The 17,956-nt window shown below is 34.3% G+C and overlaps 1 protein-coding gene across 6 annotated transcripts in view; it reads right to left on the bottom strand.

Annotated features, from left to right (window-relative positions):
* The window catches only part of LOC111055426 (rho GTPase-activating protein 21-B), an 87,128-nt gene that overhangs the window by 32,858 nt on the left and 36,314 nt on the right, over window positions 1-17,956 (bottom strand). For all 6 annotated transcript variants that reach the window (XR_005572832.1, XM_039440436.1, XM_039440435.1 and 3 more), the window contains 3 exons: window positions 5,992-6,319; window positions 2,290-2,558; window positions 356-487 (listed from right to left, as the gene is read on the bottom strand). Coding sequence is in view for 5 of the 6 variants with exons in the window: in XM_039440436.1 (XP_039296370.1) it covers window positions 356-487; window positions 2,290-2,558; window positions 5,992-6,319 (729 nt within the window). In the remaining variant the exon portion in view is untranslated. The remainder of the gene's footprint in view (window positions 1-355; window positions 488-2,289; window positions 2,559-5,991; window positions 6,320-17,956) is intronic.

Raw genomic sequence — 17,956 nt, 5'->3', positions numbered from 1 at the left:
GATATCTACTTATGCTATCTTTTCCCTATGATATTACTGTTGTTTACAAAATAGATATATTATACTATATACTATATAACAATATCATTAGTAGATATGCCATGGTATAGGGCGTTTATGTCGCAACTTTTACTGTTATCTCAAGCCGATAGTCCCCGTAATTCTTTCCCGTGAAGCTGTGCGACGCTGGTAGTCTCTCATTCTGTGCCGTTCTTACACTCTCACCCAGCCAAAACAATAAAAACCGACAGTAATCGGCTTACGCTATTTTTTCTCTGTATTCAGAGTCCTACTTAAGGACTACACTAACCACGATTTTTAAATATTTAAGTGAACTAAAGTGGAATTACGGTACCTGTTCGGTGAGATTGGTAACAGCAGCCGTATTGCCAGGCACCCTGTAGACACCAACCACCTCCAGACCTCTCCCCTCCACTTCACCACAGCACACATCCACCAATAGGGGCACACCGTCATGATTCGCAGACTGCAACAACATCATTTATTCATACACAATTCAACACAAGCAATAAGTTAGTTATATATTTAAATCATAAATAATTTCGACAAAAAATATTTATAATGTAGATATAAAACTGTCTGAATGGATTGCTATTGTAAGATTCTACCAGTAGGAAAGAAAAAGATTATCATTGGTTGTTATGGGATTAGAAATATTTTTAGAACAGTCACAAACACGATATTTGGAAAGAGAAACAGGCAATTGCCCAAAACTTCTTCAATTCCTAGATTTTGGCACATAAATAGTCCAAAGTGAGGTTAAGTTTAAAATTTCTGTTTTCACCAAAGATTAACACTCAGAGAATACGTATTCGAGATATGACTGATGAATTTTGAATTTCGAAGGGTTGATAAGAGCCGGAAATAACACTAAACAATCCGAAAGTTTCAATAATATTGAAATAAACTTGAAAATTTTGAGCAGAAAAATTAAAACTACTATCACTGCAACTATCAGCTATTGGTTTTATATAAATAATAAGAGATAATATATTGGGAATAAAAATTAATTATCAAAAATATAGATTAAATAGATAAAAACACTTCACTATGGGCTACTTTTGTACAAATAAATAAAAACAACTTATAAAAACTTGTAGTACCCTTATTATTAAAAACTTAAAAATATGCTTTTTATTTTTTTATACTTTTAGAAAATGACCAAGTTATTGTCGGAACTGGTTGTTGAAATATTATAAGTATATAAGTTTTTATAATAAAGGGTACTACAAGTTTGTATATTGTTTTGTTTATTTATTCGTTGATATAATTACAAATCATATGAATATGATCGGGATAGAACAGGCATAGCCCAAAACTATTCTGTTCCCAAATTTCGATAAATAATAAAATGTCCGAAAAAATAGGTTATGTTCTTTCTGAGAAATTTAAAGTTCAAAGTTCTGTCCAAGGATATATATTAGCTAGGAATTTTGAATTTCGAAGGGTTGATAAGAGCCGGAAATAACACTAAACAATCCGAAAGTTTCAATAATATTGAAATAAACTTGAAAATTTTGAGCAGAAAAATTAAAACTACTATCACTGCAACTATCAGCTATTGGTTTTATATAAATAATAAGAGATAATATATTGGGAATAAAAATTAATTATCAAAAATATAGATTAAATAGATAAAAACACTTCACTATGGGCTACTTTTGTACAAATAAATAAAAACAACTTATAAAAACTTGTAGTACCCTTTATTATTAAAAACTTAAAAATATGCTTTTTATTTTTTTATACTTTTAGAAAATGACCAAGTTATTGTCGGAACTGGTTGTTGAAATATTATAAGTATATAAGTTTTTATAATAAAGGGTACTACAAGTTTGTATATTGTTTTGTTTATTTATTCGTTGATATAATTACAAATCATATGAATATGATCGGGATAGAACAGGCATAGCCCAAAACTATTCTGTTCCCAAATTTCGATAAATAATAAAATGTCCGAAAAAATAGGTTATGTTCTTTCTGAGAAAATTTAAAGTTCAAAGTTCTGTCCAAGGATATATATTAGCTAGGAATTTTGAATTTAGAATGATTAAAATACCAAATTAATAATTAATTTTTATTAATTAATAAAGATGTTTGGGTGAATAAATTATAAAATATATTATATCATGTATGAAAAAATTGATAAACAAAGAATGAATAGATAATAATGGAAGACTAAAAAAATAAAAAATAAATTTCATTAATATTATACTGAACACAGAAATAATAAAATCCATGAATTTTGAAATTAGTGTAGCTACTGACCTGCGGACACCAATCCAGAGGCACCCCGATGGAGGCGCCCTCCTGGTAGCTGGCACTGGCCTGGGGGGGCCCCGCAGTAGGTGAAATGGGGGACGACCCCCCTTCCCGGGTCCCCCCACCCCCACTGCCCGCCTGCCCAATTCGCCGAAACTGCTTGGCGACGCGGCCCTTCCACGTTTTGCACTTGGGCGACGCTAGCTGCTGCTGCTGCTGTTGCACCTGCACCTGGGGCGTTTGCGACGACTGGCCAGCCGGTTGGCAGTCTTCACCTGTCAAATAAAAAAATGTACACACATTATACTCTATTCATTTATACAATCAAACATCATAAATAGACATCACTATTACTCTAGGCCTTTTTCTCCTTAGTTCACTAAGAAAACTTATCTCGTTTCTATATTGTTATAAAGAAACAATAGCATAAGTGGATATTCCATGGTATAGGGCGTTTATGTCGCAACTTGTACTGTTATCTCAAGCCGATAGTCCACATAATTCTTTCCCGTGAAGCTGTGTGACGTTCGTAGTCTCTCATATTTTGGTAGAGAGTTAGTGGGGAGGATATTTTTAATATTCTTTCCGAAGAATGGACATTGACATGTCCAAAGCTCCGCCAATTTATGTAGATGCATAACAATATAATATCTATAGTTATTATATTACAAATTACTTTTTCATATCATATACAGTTCAATAATTATTTTCTTAGTCTATATTATGTAAATTCATCTATAATTTTGCTGTATTGTAAGCTATTGTATATAAGTGTATAAGCCAGTATATTGTAATCTACATAAATAAAGTACTCAATCAATCACAAAGGACGGTTGCACAAAAGCCGGTTAACTTTTAATCCTGATTAACTTCACGTGAACCAAATCAGAGAAGACCATTTCATCAATCAATCAATCAATCAATACTGTGCCGTTCATACACTCTCACCCCAACAAAACAGTAAAAATCGACAATAATCGGCTTGAGATAACAGTAAAAGTTGCAACATAAACGCCCTATACCATGGATATCTACTTACGCTATTGTTTCTCTATGATATTATCTACTCTTTAGTTACCAAAATTCTATTACTACATCTATTACTAAATACTTCTCTATTATAGTGAGGTTCACGTTATAATGGTAGTGTTTGATTAGCAAATGGGTTTGCTATCCTTGTCTATCATTCAACAAAGCGGATAGCGCTATCTCTTTCTCCCTTTGCTCTGTTGCCAGATCGTCTTTTAACAGTGTAGAATTAATCATTGATTAACAAAATATTTCATCTTAACAATGTAAATAAATTATGAAAATATTGAAAATACAATTTCTTGCTTGATAAAATATAACTGATTTTTTAAACTAGAATGAACAGTTAATATTACATCAATAAATCTGTATCAGATACCGTCTATAAAAGGCATTGACAAGACAGAGGATTGGCAACGTTGTTCTCCTATCTTTCTTCACAGCCATTATAACTTGGACCACACTATGGTTTTACATACGGACTCCGCAGTAATATTACTATATTTTCGGCCAGTCGAGTGGACTCCACAAACACCGTTGAGGATTTTTTATAAACTGAAATATTGCGGTGAAGTGAATGGCACCCTTCTATCTTTAGGGTCAAGCCACAAGAAGCGTTTTTTGAGGCGTTTTTGGACGAGTCAGTAATGTAGGAAGCTCTCCGATAGGCTTTTGATAATCATGCTTCATGTGGCTTGACCCTTAACCTTCCAGTAGTCGCGCCCTACTCAATCACACGAGCAGTCGCGTGTTGTACTTTGTACAACATCCAATTTTCCAAGTGTTATGTACTCTGTTTACTGTCAAAACATATTAATTAATTGTATAAATTACTTTTCCATCTTCTTGGATTATTTTACGCCTATGAACATTTGGATGGTTAGCATTTCATAGCCCAATAAGCAAACCCATCAATTCTAGTTTATTGGTTCGTTTACAGTCCCCGTATACAGTCTTTCCCTATCTTATGCACTAAAGACTCCTAAAGGCCTTAGGCTCCTAAAGACCGAACCATTGCTCGGTTGATACTGCAAATCAGAGAAGACCATTTCATCAATCAATCAATCAATCAATACTGTGCCGTTCATACACTCTCACCCCAACAAAACAGTAAAAATCGACAATAATCGGCTTGAGATAACAGTAAAAGTTGCAACATAAACGCCCTATACCATGGATATCTACTTACGCTATTGTTTCTCTATGATATTATCTACTCTTTAGTTACCAAAATTCTATTACTACATCTATTACTAAATACTTCTCTATTATAGTGAGGTTCACGTTATAATGGTAGTGTTTGATTAGCAAATGGGTTTGCTATCCTTGTCTATCATTCAACAAAGCGGATAGCGCTATCTCTTTCTCCCTTTGCTCTGTTGCCAGATCGTCTTTTAACAGTGTAGAATTAATCATTGATTAACAAAATATTTCATCTTAACAATGTAAATAAATTATGAAAATATTGAAAATACAATTTCTTGCTTGATAAAATATAACTGATTTTTTAAACTAGAATGAACAGTTAATATTACATCAATAAATCTGTATCAGATACCGTCTATAAAAGGCATTGACAAGACAGAGGATTGGCAACGTTGTTCTCCTATCTTTCTTCACAGCCATTATAACTTGGACCACACTATGGTTTTACATACGGACTCCGCAGTAATATTACTATATTTTCGGCCAGTCGAGTGGACTCCACAAACACCGTTGAGGATTTTTTATAAACTGAAATATTACGGTGAAGTGAATGGCACCCTTCTATCTTTAGGGTCAAGCCACAAGAAGCGTTTTTTGAGGCGTTTTTGGACGAGTCAGTAATGTAGGAAGCTCTCCGATAGGCTTTTGATAATCATGCTTCATGTGGCTTGACCCTTAACCTTCCAGTAGTCGCGCCCTACTCAATCACACGAGCAGTCGCGTGTTGTACTTTGTACAACATCCAATTTTCCAAGTGTTATGTACTCTGTTTACTGTCAAAACATATTAATTAATTGTATAAATTACTTTTCCATCTTCTTGGATTATTTTACGCCTATGAACATTTGGATGGTTAGCATTTCATAGCCCAATAAGCAAACCCATCAATTCTAGTTTATTGGTTCGTTTACAGTCCCCGTATACAGTCTTTCCCTATCTTATGCACTAAAGACTCCTAAAGGCCTTAGGCTCCTAAAGACCGAACCATTGCTCGGTTGATACTGCAACTCAGTGGAGTGATGGGGGCAAAGTTTTGGAATGCATAGGTGACTCATTCTCTGACACCACCCCATTCAATAGTTTTAAGCAGCAAAAAACTGACAGTGTTGTACTTTTTACAACAGCGCGACTGCCGGAAGGTTAACATCGAAACATTCCAAAAATCCTACAAAATAGCACCACATATAGAATAAAATATTTCACTTTTTGTTTAGTTGAGAAGTTGATATTGTGGTAATTATTCATATTGAATGAAAAAGACTAAGATATTGTCAAAAAACCACAGATTTATTGATACTTAAAAACTCTTAGAATATCTAAGTTGGTTTATTAAATGAAAAAGATCTGAGGTCATTGACAATTTGAAAAAGACTAAGAAATTGTCAAAAACCTCAGATCTTTTTCATTTAATAGAATATTTATTTTCGCCAAAAAATAGATACATAAGACAAATTATTAATGTACGGTACTCACTGTTCTTGCGGCCTTCCCCCCTTGGCGCCGGCTTATCGACGACATTATGCAAGGCACGCAGCCACTGCTCATGACTGCACACATCGGCTGCCTGCAGCAACAGCTGATCAGCTGGTTGGGGCTGATGATCAGCTGATTGCGGAGGCACCTGCACACTGATCACATGCCTGGTGTTGGCGCCTCGTTTGGTGGCTGTAGCGGGAGCAGTGCTAGAAGGGTCCACAACACATTGCTGTATGATAACGCCTCGGGCGCACAGGTCTTGGCTCCACCACTCCTCGCGACAGGCTAGCTGGTCGGTGCCTAGGGGACTCGACAGGCCGGGCGTCTGAAATCCAAACAAAATCACTAAAATTAATCGAATTCAAACTAAAAAAAACAAAACAAATTGGATAGAATTGAATTTTCTATAGTGAGGTCCACGTTATAATGGCAGTGGAGAAAGATTTATTTATTTATTTACAATGCAAATAACACTAATGTAATAACATTGAAAGATAAAATAATAAGGTAGTCCTTGTGCTATTTTTCTTCCAAATTTATAGATGACAAAGTCCAAGATAAGGTTAGAATTTCACGTGTACAATTTTTATAAAATTTTGGTCCAAAATCAACATTAAAACTATAAATTTTGAATTTAGATGGCTTAAATTGATAAATTAATTAGAAATATTCCACTCAATTACCACTTTTAACGAATAATATTGAGTTATTTAAGAAATTTGGAACTATTCAAGAAACAGAAACACGTAAACACTGAAATCCAAAAAAAACCACTAAAATTTGGATAGGAGAAGAACGTTGCCGAACCCCTGTCTTGTCAATGCCTTCTATACACGGTACCTGATACAGGTTTATTGATGTAATGTTAACTGTTCATTCTCGTTTAAAATGATCAATTATATTTTTCAATAATTTCATAATGAATTTACATAATTAAGATGAAATATTTTGTTAATTATTAATTCTACATTGTTAAAAGACGATCTGGCAACAGAGCATAGCGAGAAAGAGATAGCGCTATCCGCTTTGCTGAATGAAAGACAAGGATAGCAACATCAATGTTAATCAAATACTTGCACTATAGAAGTGATACACGTATAAACCTTTGTTGTTGTGTTGTGTGGCCGTAAGCTAGTTATACCATAGAGAAACGATAGCGTAAGTAGATATCCCATGGTATAGGGCGTTTATGTCGCAACTTTTACTGTTATCCCAAGCCGATAGTTCACGTAGTTATTTCCCATGCAGCTGTGTGACGCTGGTAGTCTCTCAAATTGTGCCGTTCCTACACTCTCATCCCAACAAAACAGTAAAAATTGACAATAATCGACAGTAATCGGCTTGAGATAACAGTAAAAGTTGCGACATAAATTCCCTATACCATGGGATATTTACTTACGCTATTGTTTCTCTATGGTTATACACACATGGATTTTTTACCTTCCTTTTAAATTCTATTAAGATTAAAACAGTTCATGGTTTGTCAAGTTCCGTCTGGTAGAATTCAAGGACGGCCAAAACTCGATGAGTGTGTAAACTGGCTGTAGGCTAGTGGATAGAGAGCGCTTGCTTAGCAGCCTAGAGGTAACGGGTTCGATACCAGAAATGAGCAAAACTTTTTAGCCTGTAACTGCCCTGTTGACGGATGGACTCGTTAATTGGCGGTCCCGGGTGGATTCGAATAGACTTCAGTCCCATAGACGGTTTTAACATACACCTAGGCCCGTTTGCACAGTTTAAACCAAATTTCATTTTAAACTGGACTAAATCCGTATCAAGTCTCGTTTGTTATAATGTGTTTCATTTTGAGTTTAAGCCACCAGCTGATTAAATTCAGTTTAAGCTTAGACTGTGCAGACGGCCCTTCATATTACAAATGATGGACGATTTAAAAAAATATCAAATTAAATATGAATTTTATCATAGTATCATAGTAAATTTTATCAAAGTACTTATCCGGATTTCTGATTCCTTGAGTATCAGTGACCAGTACAAAGAGAATATTATTCTAATTAGTTTTTCCTCCACCTACTGTCAAAAGTACTTACTTTACTCCCTGAAACATGATACTAAAGTGTCACTTTTTCGCTCTCGGTACTAAAAAACAGAAAAACTCCCTAGGGAGTAAAAGTGACTCCATTTAAATAACATGGGAAGCATCTCTATTTTAAAAACGTACATTTGGAATAGGTCAGAAGGTCTAAGCTCAGATGAGGAAGCATATAGAGTAGTCATTAAACCAACTAAATTCAATACCTCAACCAGACATTTGATCGATATATAAAATTTATGTTTGTATGCTGAAATTATTATTACAAACTTCATATCACTATACTAGTAAAAATTTATATTTTTTTTCTTTTAATCCATGTTATTCAAAATACCAGCCAACGAATATTACTTATTAACTAATTAAATTTGAAACGGGAACTTCATCATAGCTGTAGTTTTGGCTGTCATTGTTGTTACAACTTTAGCCGACAGATAGTGCTGTCGGAGGAGAACTGTGATTACAAGCCAGCTGTTTCTGTTTACTTTTTAGATTATGTTGTAACACATTGTTTGGTCACTTATGTTTTAAAAATTATTTTATTTGCAGTTTTTATAAAAATGTAGGTGGAGGAAAAATGTTGTGTATATCACGAGTGAAAAATGTTTTTTCTCCCTCAGGAAAATTGTTGCTCTCGGCTTCGCCTCGGGCTTCAAACTTTTCCCTCGGGGAGAAAAAACAGCACTTTTCACTCTAGATATACAAATAACTATTTATGGGAGTCTGCATACTCATTTTCTATTCATGGCAATAGTCCAATTAGAACTTATAGCAACAAAATTCTCACTGTGCCATAATTTCACTGATATTGATAATTAGTGAGAATCCAGCTGTAGGGCAAAAATGAAATTGAAACACACACACACACACACACATATATATATATATATATATATATATATATATATATATATATATAAATCGTCAAATTCTACAATTTTATTTGGTACAGGACCAAGCCATATGAAGCATTTTTACAAGAGACGACAGGGGAAAAAGCTCGGGAATCAGCTTATAATCAGCCAATCGGAGAGCTTTTGGCCCTGCCGACTCGACGCCGCCATTACAAAAAACGCTCCATGTGGCTTGGGCCCAAGTCTTCCAAATTCAAAATGGCGACTCACCCATGAAGCACACGAGCGCCATCTTCTCAACCGAGGCCGATAACGGCTGTGATTCCGATTTCTGATTCCGAACGACAACGGCAGACACGAATACGACCGGCACACCTCTTCCGGAACAAACATGGACGCCATTTTTCGCGCAGCACACGTTTCACAACCGTATAGCACAACGGGATCTCGGATGAAAACTATTTTTTTGGCGATCAAAGTTATCTCGAGTATATCACCACAAATGTGGTAAACTTTTCAAGTTGCATGTTGCAAGTTCACAGCCTTATAGCACAATCGGTTTTATTAATTCAATTTATAATATTTTTGTATTTTGAAGATTCAAACAAGGGACAAGTTTCACCACCTTATAGCACAACGGTCTCCAAGACCATAAACTTCACCACGTCTCTAAGCTACTGGTTAAGAATATATAGCACAATAGGTTTTATACCGTCAATTTCTAATATGTATTTTTTAGATTCAAACAAGGGACAAGTTTCATCACCTTATAGCACAACGGTCTCCAAGACCATAAACTTCACCACTTCTCAAAACTACTGGTTGAGAATATATAGCACAATAGGTTTTATACCGTCAATGTCTAATATTTTTGTATTTTGTAAATTCAAACAAGGGACAAGTTTCACAACCTTATAGCACAACGGTCTCCAATACCATAAACATCACCACGTCTCTAAGCTACTGGTTAAGAATATATAGCACAATAGGTTTTATACCGTCAATTTCTAATATGTATTTTTTAGATTCAAACAAGGGACAAGTTTCACCACCTTATAACACAACGGTCTCCAAGACCATAAACTTCACCAATTTCCTAAGCTACTAGTTGAGAATAATATATCACAGTTGGGGGGATATCAACTCGTTACTACTATACTCTCAAATAATACGGTTTGAATAATGATCTTCAATTTTTAATAATTTTCTAGTTACAATCACAAACGTTCATTAAAATATGTACTGTCATCCTCAATTTCAGGTAATTTATTTCTTCATGTATACAGTAATTATTTATAAATTGGTTTAACTGAAATTGATCAGTTGCGACCTGAAAACTCTGACAGCAGATCTGAGCCAGGCAGGTCAATCGATATTATTATTTCATTTCATTTATTTATTGTATAAAATACTATAATCATAATACAATTATGACATTGGAGGAAAAACTAGGCTGAACCTGTACTATTTCTCTCCAAAAATTTTGATAAAATGTTAATGTTGACCAAAAGATAAGGTTATATAGTCACACACTGCTTCGTCACTTGATTTTCGGTCCGGTCCAGAAATGGTGATTTAAAATTTTGAATTTTGAAGGTTGATTTTATACTCTAAATGAATTACAGAATGTATCACAATAAATTAAAAATTCTAGAAATATTGCAGTTATTTAAAAAAATTGAATACAAAATCAAAAACCTACTCACTATTTGTAAGTTATTTTTTATTTATTATTTATTATAATTTTATAAATTTATAGAGACAACAGTTAACCCTACATTTTTGTTCTTCACAAATAATTCAATGTATTGAGTATCAATATTATCAACACAGACTACACAAATCACAATCCGATCATCAAAACTTATTTACAAAAAAAAAATGCACTGAACACGAAACAGTTTTGCCAACTTTGAATAGGCCTAATAAACAACAACCAACACTCAGCTTTCTTTTCACCAACTAAACACCACAACATAATAGGCCTCCTCTATACTAGTACTAAACGATTATGATCATGATAATAATAATAGAGGAGGATAGAACGATGTTGACTTGACCATGTCTGTACGATAACTGACTGTGCTATACTATGCTATGCTATGCTAGGCTATGCCCCAACACTATCACACCACTAGGCCTATCTCTGTCCATCCAAGCTTAGCGCATGCATATGGCATAACGCTCATGCGTGGGAGAGAGAGAGAGTGAGAGAGAGAGAGAGAGAGAGAGTGAGAACAATCAATAGAAAAGGAGAGAAAAACAGTCATCAAGTAGAAGATGATAAGAAAGAGCGTGAAGGAGAAGAAAAAGACAGAAGAAGAAGAAGAAGAAGAAGAAGAAGAAGAAGAAGAAGAAGAGAAGAAGAAAAAAGACAGAAGAAGAAGAAGAAGAAGAAGAAGAAGAAGAAAGACAGAAGAAGAAGAAGAAGAAGAAGAAAAAAACAGAAGAAGAAGAAGAAGATTGATTGATTGATTGATTGATTGATTTTTATTGAGTGCTAGGTCTAGTAAGACCCATTGCACATTACAACAAAACATAACATCACAAAAATAATAGAATGTAAAAACTAAAGATAAATATTCTAAGAACTTAGAATTAAATAGGTAATGAGATTACAATAAAATATTAATTATAATTAATACTAATTATAATGAAATGAAGAATATTAAACTACAATAAAAAACTAGAAAGAAGAAGAAGAAGAAGAAGAAGAAGAAGAAGAAGAAGAAGGAATAGTTCAGTCAGTACTCAACCCGCGTAACAAGGTGTGTGTGTGTGTGTGTGTGTGTGTGTGTGTGTGTGTGTGTGTGTGTGTGTGTGTGAGAGAGAGAGAGAGTGAGTGAGTGAGAGGGTAGATCGGCCAGGTGTTACGGAATGTATGTGCGGGTGGCGGGTGTACTGACCACTTTGAAACGAATAATAATAAAATAATTAATGGCTGACACACGACTAGCAAACTCTAACCACACATACATGCCCACATATATATATATATATATATATATATATATACTACACGTACCGTAGCTAGTGTTGTATATATGTATATACTACAACTTTTATATATAGGGGATTGAGTGCACATAACCAAGGCAATATGTATAGGTATACAAGTCTTGTTAACATCTGAATAGATATAATAGTAGTAATTCAGAGCACACGACCAACGTAGAAACATATTATTATAGACTGGACTGCATATAGATATTATTATAGCGATGTCCACGTTATAATGGCAGTGGAGTAAAATAGGGGAACAACGTTGCCGATCCTCTGCTTGTCAATGCCTTCTATAAACGGTAGCTGATACCGGTTTATTGATGTAATATTAACTGTTCATTCTCGTTTAAAATAATCAATTATATTTTTCAATGAATTTTCATGATCAAGATTAAATATTTCAACTAATTATTAATTCTACATTGTTATTTTAGTTGGTCCGTTCACATTCAAAAAATATGTAAAAAATTAAGCTCAGGAATTTTCGCGCTGAGATGACTAGCAAAAATTTCCAACTTAGAAACGTTAAAAGCAGTGTACTTTGCAATGATCCACTCCCACATTTCATATGGAATTGAAATATATGGAGGAACAAGCATCACAAACTTAAATAAAATACTCCTATAACAAAAAGAAGCAATAAGAATAATTCTAAATCTTGATAGAGAGCAATCATGCAAGCCACTCTTCAGTAAGTTAAAGTTCATGACGGTGTACAGCCTGTACATTTATAGGACAATATTATATATAAAAACTAACGAATCTAGATTCCCACGGCAAGTAGATATACATAATTACAACACAAGAAATAAAAATTATTTTACAATAAAGAAACACAATAAGGAAAAATATAAACAAAGTCCAACGTACATGGGAATAACATTTATTGGTTGTCTCCCAGGTTGCATAAGACATGAACCTGATAGATCAAAATTTAAGGAATTGCTGAGAGCATATTTGATGGATTTAGCATGCTACAGTATAAACGAGTTTACTGTAAAAAAATGAATTTTATACAGTCACTAATTTCTCTTTAGCTTTAAGTTAGTTTTTAGTTTTTGACTTTTTCATGTACATTTTCATGTATGTTCTGGAAAGAAATGAATGATTGATTGATTGATAAGACGATCTGACAACAGAGCAAAGCTAGAAGGAGATAGTAATATCCGCTTTATTGAATGATAGACAAGGATAGCAATACCATTGCTAATCAAACACTGCCATTATAACGTGTGGACCTCAATATAGTTAGGATACAATATAGATAGAGAAGTCTGTAACAGTTTTAGATATAGATTCTTAAGGCTTTAATAGATATAGAATATAGACCATTAGTATTGTAACCAGCATAACTAATATAGAAGACACTTAATGGTATGCAAAGCATAAAGCATGCCACGCGTCTCATAATAATTATATGCTGTCAGATATGGTGAGCAGTCAGTGAGCAGAATTTTCTATCGTTGCAAAATCTACATGAATATGATGCGATGCTCTATAGAAAGATGGACGAGAGAACTCTACTTTGGATACTAGTAGTTCTGTGAACAGTAGACCTCGCGCAGTTATAAACCACAGTCTCCTCTAATACTGTCCATCAGAGTAAATTCTGTCCTGCCCTGTTGTGTCGGCGAGATATCGGTGTATAAACGACTAATGGCTTTTTGGGTTGTTGTATCGGCAATGCTAATAATTTGATGTAAACAGATATGCTACTATCATCAAAAGCTTACCGAGTTGAAAGCAGAGAAAATACTATGCTACTTCAAGTTATCAATTGCATGCCTCACTGCATGCAATAAATAGTCCACACAACAGCTGTTTTTTTCACTAAGTTACATTGAGATATTAAATTGCATGCGTTAAATTGTATGCAATTTATAATACAGTCAACAGCTGGTTTATCTATATATATAAAAGCGAAATGGCACTCACTGACTGACTAACTGACTGACTGACTCACTCACTCACTCACTCGCATAACTAAAAATCTACCGGACCAAAAACGTTCAAATTTGGTAGGTATGTTCAGTTGGCCCTTTAGAGGCGCACTAACAAATCTTTTGGCGATATTTTAACTCTAAGGGGTGATTTTTAAGGGTTTAAAGTTCGTCTTTTAGCATGTATATTCTTCTTCTCCCAATCTCTTAATTATAATTGAAATTTCCATATCATATGTTACTATAGAACTATAATCTAGATAGAGTACTTCTTCGAAACAGTTTTTAACTGGCAACTAAATTAATAATTTTGTCAGGTTGGCATTAAGTTGAGTTGACTTTGTTAGGTTTGGCACCAAATTGAAGATTTAAATGCATTTATCGCGGAAAAATTGATTGGGCACTGCTACTTAAATCCTGGGAATATTATATTACTAGCCGTCAGGCTCGCTTCGCTCGCCATATCCGTTTAGCCAGACGTTTAGTCTGGACCCCCGACTGAATTGTCCTAACATATGATAAAAATGCTCAAATGAAAAATGCAGGCGAGCGAAGCGAGCCTACTGATCTCATTCTTGGACGATCCAGTCGGGGGTCCAGGGGGCGGAGCCCCCTGGCTAGACGGATATGGCGAGCGAAGCGAGCCTGACGGCTAGTAATGAATAATTCTATAGTCCGATTTTTAATCTAATATTGGTGTATGAGGGAGGCTCCTTTTTCCTTTTATATTATCCTTGAAATGCAAAATTTTCAAAAACCTTGTATATACGTCGACGCGCAATTTAAAAAAGGAACATACCTGTCAAATTTCATGAAAATCTATTACCGCGTTTCGCCGTAAATGCGCAACATATAACATTAAGAGAAATGCAAAACCGTCGACTTGAATCTTGGACCTCACTTTGCTCGGTCAATTAGTTTATAATGATGGCTGACTAATTCAATGGATTTAAACAAATTATCAACTGGAAAACGGCATAATATAGATAATATGCAATTTAATTTAATTATTGTGATATTGTATTGAAACTACACAAATCTGACACTTCTGGATATATATATATATATATATATATATATATATATATATATAAACCATTGCTTTGACTCTATTATTTTGTAATATTGTATTACTATGACTTTGTCATTACCTATATTGGTCTACGACGATAAAATCTATTTATTTATTATTAATAAATGATGTTCCTATATATATATATATAATAATTGATGTTCCTATATATATATATAGTCAAATACTCTAATGTGGTATTTGTAATTGATATCATTTTTTAATTGAAAATTTAGGCTAAAGGAACATCAATTAATAATAAATAAATAGATTTTATCGTCGTAGACCAATATAGGTAATTGACAAAGTCATAGTAATACAATATTACAAAATAATAGAGTCAAAGCAATGGTTTAAAGTCACAAAGTAGAATAAATTACATCAAGTAGAATCGAAGAACTCCGTCAAACAATAGAAAGGTCTTAAAACCAGCCACTCAAAGCAGATAATAGCAGATAATATGGGGAAATCGACAAATGGGAACCAATCAATACCATTTCAAGGTGAGATAACTGGGAAATTTTAATGTGAAGGAATAATGAATTAAGTAATTAATGTACATTTATATTAATTTCATTTAATTGAATGAGATCGGGATTTAGCTGGGTTCTAGACTTTAAACAGCTAGAGTCAGAAAATTGGCTTTCCGAAACGGGGCGTAGTCACAACAGTCGCAGTCCACGTTTAAATTAAATTTCGAAAAACTGAACACAAAATAGAATAAAGAGAATATAGTGTAAGTTTCAGCTATTTTGAATTATTTAGGGATGGATGTTCCATTTCGTCAAGGAATAACGTTAACAACTTAATAAGAAGTTGAATGAAAAAAGAAATCGATCAATTTTCAAATAAATTAATTGATAATAAAAAAATCTGGTGTGGCGCACTCACACAACTTTCCTTGCCGTTATGAAAATTGATCATCTGACGCTAGTGTTCCCGCGCATCTCAAGTCTACTATTCAAATATTTGAGCCAGGTGGTGACAGGGCAATAACGCTGGAGACACACATGAGGTCTGCTATCTCTTCATAGTGAATGATTTAATAGAATCAACAATAATTTGCAATTGAATAATCACACTTTCTCGAATTTAAAGCTTATTTTCAATTTTAGGTGAAAATGTTACTGAACATTAATTGTAGAGATTTTCATGCTCAATCTACTCCACTTGATTTTCTTTGTTTCAATTGTATCTGAAGCCTGATAATTGGGAATCTATCTGCATTGATGGGGCGGAGCTCCTGAAATTTTTACAGATATGGGACTTGTGGCAGTTGATAGAGCTTATCGATGACTATTTTAGGTATGAATTTGATCAAAATCGTTGGAGCCGTTTCCGAGAAAATCACGAAAAACCCTGTTTTTGACAACATTTTCTTCGCCACCTTGAATTGCATTTGATCGAAATTGTTCGTGTCGGATCCTTATAGTGAAAGGACCTTAAGTTCCAAATTTCAAGTCATTCCGTTAATTGGGAGATGAGATATCGTGTACACAGACGCACATACACTCATACACACACACACACACACACACACACACACACACACACACACACACACACACACACACACACATACAGACCAATACCAAAAAAACACTTTTTTGGACTCAGGGGACCTTGAAACGTATAGAAATTTGGGTACCTTAATTTTTTCGGAAAGCAATACTTTCCTTACCTATGGTAGCAGGGCAAGCAAAGTAAAAACAGATAATTGAGCAGACAATTGACGATCGATAGAATCCGATAGATGGCTAGAGTCTGACAGATATAAGAAGGAGGAAGTGACAGAGTGGAGAAGAAGAAAAAGAAGAAGAAGAATAAGAGGAAAAAGAAGAAGAAGAAGAAGAAGAATAAGAGGAAAAAGAAGAAGAAGAAGAAGAAGAAGAGAAGAAGAAGAAGAAGAAGAAGAAGAAGGAGAAGAAGAAAAAGACAGAAGTTATGCGGGTGCCGATGTGGGCCATTTATTCGTTCAAGTGTGACTTTTTCCACTAATTTGGATGTAGCCGTTATGCAACACAAACTATGCCCGCTGCTAGCTCACTTTCGCCTAATTCTTCTTCCTCTTCTACTTCTTCTCCTCCTTCTTCTTCTGCTTCTTCTTTTCCATATTCTTCTCTTTGAATCAGTCTTATACTATTCAACTCCTGCATAATTTTGTCTTCTTGTTATTCTTCTCTAGTTCAGCTACAATTCTAGAGGAAGCCCTGTTAAGTCTTCTCTCATTTTTCTTCTTCATCTTCTTCTACTTCCTCCTTCATGCATGGCTTCATCTCTCTCCCTCTCTCTCACTTTCACAGATTGCGTGTGTTAAATAGTATCCTCTTGTTATCATATTCCGCCCATCTATATATCTCCTTAGATAACTAAGGAAACTTATCATAATCAAGGACTGATCTCGGTTCAATACAATCAATAATAAATTATTAAACAAAATCCCAATAAATGCTGTGAATCACCCCGAAGGCTTCTGCTACTGCAAATATTGACAACAGGGTAAACAGCTAGATGAAAATTCGATGAGCACTACTATACAAAAATTATTTGTCAGCCCGGGAATCGAACCCAGTACCTCCTAATTGCCTTTTTTATTTATCAAATGATTTTTGAATAGTGGTGCTCATCGAATTTCCATATAGCTGTTGTCAATACCCAGTTGTCAATATTTGCAGTAGCAGAAGTCTTCGGGGTGATTCACAGCATTTAATTGGGATTTTGTTTAATAATTTATTGTTGATTGTATTGAACCGAGATCAGTCCTTGATTATGATAAGTTTCTAGCTGTTTACCCTGTTGTCAATATTTGCAGTAGCAGAAGTCTTCGGGGTGATTTACAGCATTTAATTGGAATTACGTTTAATAATAATTATTCAATTATTAGCATTTGAACAAATGCTAAATAATTATTCATTGATTAGCATTTGAACAAATGCTAAATAATTATTCATTAATTAGCATTTGAACAAATGCAAATTTATTTCCATTTGTTCAATATTATCCACTCTTTAGTTCTAAAAATTCTATCAATACATCTATTACC

The sequence above is a fragment of the Nilaparvata lugens genome, chromosome 14 (assembly GCF_014356525.2).
Source record: "Nilaparvata lugens isolate BPH chromosome 14, ASM1435652v1, whole genome shotgun sequence".
Lineage (NCBI taxonomy): Eukaryota > Metazoa > Arthropoda > Insecta > Hemiptera > Delphacidae > Nilaparvata > Nilaparvata lugens.
Note: the sequence above shows the minus strand (reverse complement) of the source record. Positions and strands in the feature narration are given on the sequence as shown.